This window comes from the organism of the source record quoted next (genome assembly GCF_019968955.1).
Source record: "MAG: Porospora cf. gigantea A chromosome Unknown PgA_NODE_1620_length_5274_cov_315.656, whole genome shotgun sequence".
NCBI classification, from domain to species: Eukaryota; Apicomplexa; class Conoidasida; order Eugregarinorida; family Porosporidae; genus Porospora; species Porospora cf. gigantea A.
Window position 1 is genome coordinate 1 of NW_027151438.1, and position 5,274 is coordinate 5,274.

General features: G+C 53.1%; 3 protein-coding genes across 5 annotated transcripts; 2 read left to right on the forward strand and 1 right to left on the reverse strand.

Annotated features, from left to right (window-relative positions):
- Nucleotides 1-319: 319 nt before the first annotated feature.
- On the reverse strand, nucleotides 320-1,923 carry KVP18_004751 (uncharacterized protein; the record flags this gene model as incomplete). Of its 2 annotated transcripts, XM_067957690.1 has the most annotated exons (2): nucleotides 320-423; nucleotides 465-1,665. In XM_067957690.1, the coding sequence occupies 2 exons, from the start codon at nucleotides 1,663-1,665 to the stop codon at nucleotides 320-322; spliced, it is 1,305 nt and encodes a 434-aa protein (XP_067812228.1). The 2 variants fall into 2 exon arrangements, with proteins under 2 accessions (XP_067812228.1, XP_067812229.1); XM_067957691.1 differs by having other exon boundaries at nucleotides 349-1,923.
- Nucleotides 1,924-2,056: 133 nt separating this feature from the next.
- KVP18_004752 (uncharacterized protein) lies at nucleotides 2,057-3,527 on the forward strand (the record flags this gene model as incomplete). Of its 2 annotated transcripts, none has more annotated exons than XM_067957692.1 (4): nucleotides 2,057-2,133; nucleotides 2,163-2,349; nucleotides 2,920-3,074; nucleotides 3,104-3,527. In XM_067957692.1, the coding sequence occupies 4 exons, from the start codon at nucleotides 2,057-2,059 to the stop codon at nucleotides 3,525-3,527; spliced, it is 843 nt and encodes a 280-aa protein (XP_067812230.1). The 2 variants fall into 2 exon arrangements, with proteins under 2 accessions (XP_067812230.1, XP_067812231.1); XM_067957693.1 differs by lacking the exons at nucleotides 2,057-2,133; nucleotides 2,163-2,349 and adding exons at nucleotides 2,662-2,666; nucleotides 2,695-2,868 and having other exon boundaries at nucleotides 2,904-3,074.
- Nucleotides 3,528-3,772: 245 nt separating this feature from the next.
- KVP18_004750 (uncharacterized protein) lies at nucleotides 3,773-4,807 on the forward strand (the record flags this gene model as incomplete). The annotated part of the gene is made up of 1 exon (XM_067957689.1): nucleotides 3,773-4,807. One exon carries the CDS (start codon nucleotides 3,773-3,775, stop codon nucleotides 4,805-4,807), a length of 1,035 nt encoding a protein of 344 aa, XP_067812227.1.
- Between the last annotated feature and the right edge of the window lie 467 nt (nucleotides 4,808-5,274).

Consider the following 5,274-nt stretch of genomic DNA (forward strand, 5'->3'; position numbering starts at 1 on the left):
GCCACCACATTTCCGGGGAGTAGAACTCTGTCTCTGTGCTCTTCACAGACCACAACGGATCATCGCTGAAATCTCCGACGTTCAGCAGGTCCTTTTTTCTTTCTGCGAGTGACCGCATTTGACTCGACCCTGCAGGAGGCATCTGCAGCTGCAGCAATCGCGGAAGGTATGACGATGTTTTGTCCGCCATGCCGATAGGACGTCCTAAATTTGCCAGATTTTTGTGGATCTCTTTGAGCTTTCTCTTAACGTTGATTCATTAATTCATTTGCATGTACACTTCACACAAACGTTGATTCGTTAATTCATTTGTATGTATTCAGGCCCTCTCATTCGTGAGTTCTCGCGTCACTCCAGACCACGGAGACGTGCACATGGGACATGAGATGCGGCCATTCTTGACGCATTGACAGAGACACTTGACTGGAAAACCTTATCAGTTGGTAGAAAAGATGTAAACTTACCGTGACAGATATGCCCACATTGATTGATGTCGACTCGAGAGCAGAAGGTTTGTGTCAGTCGCTTGAGTGGGTCGAAATTAGGGGCGATTTCGGCGTTGGTCTCGGTCCACTGTTTTTTGAAGGTCTCTAGAGCCTCGAGGTCTTCCTCATCGATTTCTTCCAAACAAACTGGACATTCTCCTTCAACACGAGGAAGCAGCCACTTGTTTCCCCTGGGCGCCAAGGCCGTAGTGAACGCCCGAGTCTGCTTGCCAAAACGGACGTCATCGGGGAGCAGGTGGACGTTCTGGTCAAACAGCTCGGCAGCGGTGGCACTGGTCACATAGTGCATCAGGTCCACATAGGCCCAGTGCCCTAAAGCATCAAAGGTTTCCTCGGGGAGCACAGCCAAGTTGTACAAGCCCATCATGATGGCGTAGGATTCTGGGTACATGGAGCCAGATCTTTCTCGATTCTTGCGACACGTATCCACCAAATTCAGTACCTCACACGAATGGTCAGGATGTATGACGGCGAGTGTGGAGAATAGCGCTTGAAACTCGCGAGGGTACTTCTGAAAATCGACGTCATATTTGAACATACGAGGCACCGAGGGATAGTTGAATGGCACAGTAGCGGTCTTCTGGGCCACGAGGCCCAGTTGCAAGTCCAGCTGCTCCTTCGGCGGAAGGATGCATTCCGGGGGGTACAGCTCTCGTTCCTTATCCACGATCTCAGGTAGTCGCTGCACGTACTCAAGAGTCTCGTTAGTGCAGGCTTGATCCCTCGTGGTGGGGCATTGCGCTGGCGCCATGTCTGTGACGCGTGTTAGCATAGACTCTGCAAGCGTCTTTTGGAAGTCTGCCCACTCTGAGCCCATCAACTCGATATCGGACTCAGTCACCGTTGCCATCACACGCAGAAAGGCGAGTGCGAGCTCTCCAGCGGAAGAGGCGTCCACCGTCTCGAGAGCTTGGCGTATCCTGTGGATTTTCTGCTGCATGGCTGTGGTCATTTTCCCAGGGTGACGGGATGACTTCTGGTCTGACCTGCGAGCCGTCAGAATAGTTAACATAACCCCAAGGCAGTGCTCCGCGCTCATGTCCTCGCTGGAGTGCAAAAATGGTTTCTTCATCCAGAACAGATTGGCAATTGCACTGTCAGCTGTAGCAGCGACATCTAGCATCTGTCGCCTGAGTTCCTCCTTGTCAGACGGCCTCATTAGACGATCGAAAGCGCCTGCGACACGCCATACATCTCGCGAAATGGGAACATGCTTTGTCAGGCGGCTCCCAGGGAACCATTTTCGCCATTGGGATCGACTCGGGTTTGTAGAGGGGACCAGAGGGGCAGCTTCTACGGAGTTCTGCTCTCGCGACTGCTGAGTGTGGCCATCTCGTGTTAACAGTGGCGCAAGGAGGCGGAGAGACGATAGTAGGGTCGGAGGAAACCCGTTTGTCGATTTCACGCTGGCGAGCATCACAAAAATTCGATCACCGGTAGCACCCGAAAAGTTTGGGATAACACACGAGATGATGACATTCAAATGGGTGGCAAGGGAATGGCGTGCAAATGTACGGAAGCTGACTCAGCGAGCCTAAAATCGAATTTCCATGACTAGGTGGAACGTGTCTCCTGAACCACGCCAACGCGAATCCTGCCCTGCGAAGGACTCTCAGAACGACAAAGAGTGGGTTCGGCGACAGGGTGCCGATACAGCGCGCGGCGGGAAGAGTTCTGGAAGACGGTCCAAACTCTAATAACAAAAAAACTCTGCGTTCAGTGCCGCCGCCAGCCATTTTTCAGCGACAAACATCTGGTATGCAAGGACTGCACCCGACGACTAAAACTTGAGGAGTGCGTGCACTGTGGCGAAGAGTTTTACAGTGCGAAGCCGTCGCAGGGGGTGAGAGAGAGCGGAGCAGATCACAGTTCTTCCGGCAATTCAATCGGCTGATGTGCTGTCAGTGTGGATTCCGGATTCTCGAATCGGGCGGAGAGCCTGTGAGGTGTCTTTTTTGTCGCCAGTGGAACGCGTTCCCGCCGAATCGTGGGTGCGATCGGTGCGAGAAAGGTCTAAGGGACGTCGGGGAGCCATTAGCATGTGACGGCTGCGGGAAGAAGGCAGCCTTTCAGGTGAGAGGTTTCTGGCGCGTCACTCCAGAAGCGCCCTGACGACCAACTATTGTGTCACTTGTGCTCTGTAAGGTATGAGAACATGAGGTGAGTTCCTGTTTTTCCGGCACTCCAGACGAAAACATCAACTGTCTGGAGTAGAGCATGCATCACCCAAGAGATCACGGGTGGAGGAGTGTGCTGACTGCCAAACACTTAAGCGAAGATTGGATGATCTGAGATCCCGCTTGGAGAATGAGGTGGTCGGTCGAGATGCAACGGTGGATCGATTGGAAGTTGAATCGGATAGGTAAATACGTGGGGTGACGAGCACAGACTCCGCAGAGAGCTTGACACCCAGTCCGCCAAGGCGACCAATGCCGAGACTGAGCGAGTTTTAGTGGAACGGAGACTGCGAGAGGAGCTCGAGCGGCTAGATCGACTTAGAAAAGAGCAGGAGGACGTGATCAGCGAACTGCAGGAACAGAGGTCAGCTGCCGAGAAGAAAGCCAAGCAGTGGGTATTTCTGGCGCTCACCGATGCAGTCAGTACCACAAGGCTCGGAAAGAGAATCAGCAGCTGTCTGAACACCTGTCGACGTACAAAACCCAGACCTTAGCCAAGACCGAGGAACTGTTTGATTGGTTGCTGGGATCAGCCAGAAAGGTCATCAAAGAAAAAGCAGAAGTGGAAGACAGATTGAAGGAGGTACAGGCTCGACTGGAGAGGTCCGACAGTGACAGTCGCCCTCTAATCTCTGATTCAGTCAGTGAGCAGACCGAGACGTCCGACGAAGAGAAGGATCCTGCCTCGACGGACGATCCCGTCCGAGAAACTGATGGCAGCGCACTGGATGACACAAAGCAACTACCAGAGAACAGCGAGGAACCGCCCGACGAGTGCCCGGAGCCTTCTGAGCCTTCTGATTCCGACGCAACGGAGACACCTGACGAGGGAGCTTTTGACTAGAGCACTACACCCGTTGGAAGCGGAACTACTCATAGGCCGCTTGATCAAGTCTGCTGCACGCCCCACCAGCTGCCACGTTCGCATAGGCTTGAGGTCAAGGGCCGTTGACGCACATGTCGACGAACCCACAAGGGTGTTTATGAAACCACATTGACACGGCTAACCTAAGCACATTTTGCATGCGCCTGAAGTGCACTTTTGGTGATTGAGTGCACACAGATATGCTCCATTACCCCAGCTTGATTATGGACGAACCCTCCTTCAAGAATCGCACCCAACAGTACACCTACGGCTACGAGTCCGACGGCATGAACAGGAATGAGCCTCGCTACCTCCAAGATGCTGCTATGACGAACCGTAGGCTGTTCGTCCCAGCAGAACCATGGCCACACGTCTACCCAGCGAGTCAACAGATGGGATCAGTGACGATGGTTCCCCTCGACGCCTCATCCAGTTCCGGCAGGTGGCCAGAATCTCGCCTCAAACGAAACAAGCTTGGGTGTTTGGGTGACTGGTTGGACAAAGAGACACCATCGATGGAGTGCCCCAAATGTCAGCAGGCTGCCAGCGAGTGGTCTGACAGCAGCTCCTACATGCCGCAAGCGTCCTCCCCAACGCCCATGACGTTCATTCCACGTCCAACATCACAACGTAATGGAGTCATGATCCCTTTCGGCGCCTGCAAAGGAACGAGTCGTCTTAGAAGGGTATTTGAATCAGGCTGCGGGTCGCCGAGAGCGACGACAGCAGGTATCGGCCTGCATACTCCGGCAACGCCCCTATCCCCCATAACTATTGCCCCTCCTGCCTACTCCAACCAACGTCGAGCCCCAGCGCCCAGATCTTCTCCATCAACTTCCAGCCTTGCATCCAGTCATCGTGATTCCAATTCAGTAAACTCCAACAGCGGTATAGTTGTTCAACCAGATCTGAAAGACCAGAGGTCACCTGACATCTTCGACCTGTCACGTTTGGAAGTAGACCATCTCGGTCACCGATCTATAGTGGAGACGACGCGTCCGTTATTCAACTCGGATGAAGTACTCAACGTAAAAGCTGGCGATATAGCTAGGCTGAATCTAGCGCAGAAGAGCCAGTTGGTCAAGCAGATGAAAGCGCGCCTAGCCGTTCTACGTAGCATTATCAACAGCCCACGCGACTCTCAAGAGCCAGATTCCGATTTCTCAAGTGAGGAAGAGGACGTGGTGGAGGAGTCCCCCACACAGAAGAAACGCACATTCGGGTTGTGGCGGAGACGTACTAAGAACCATGAACTTTAACGAATTGTTAATTATTTGTCGCATGAACTTGTTGCGACGTGTGTGGACGTTAGGCAAGTCGGAGAAAGCGAAGGACTCCAGGCCGCGCACCGAATCCGCTTCTGTCAACCGCGGAGAGTACTCTGACTCGGTCTCTATCTATATAAACGTAAAGAGCGCCAGTTATGAGCGACAGCCACCGTCTGAATCAAAGCGGGGGCCTAGACATGTGTCTGGCCGTAGATTCTCTATAACACCCTCCACGTTTCTCGAGTTGTCTCAAACCAGGCAAGATCTGAGATCTGAAACTCCTCAACGTGGGCACCATTTCAATCAAAGCGGACAACGGGATGGCTCTGCTCGTAGACGCACCTCGACATCCTCCTCGTTTCTCGAAACCAGGCAAGACCTGACACGAGATACTCCGAACTAGTAGCACTCACTAAAGAAGCCGTGATCGTGGTATTTGAAGGTCGTTGTGAGACTCC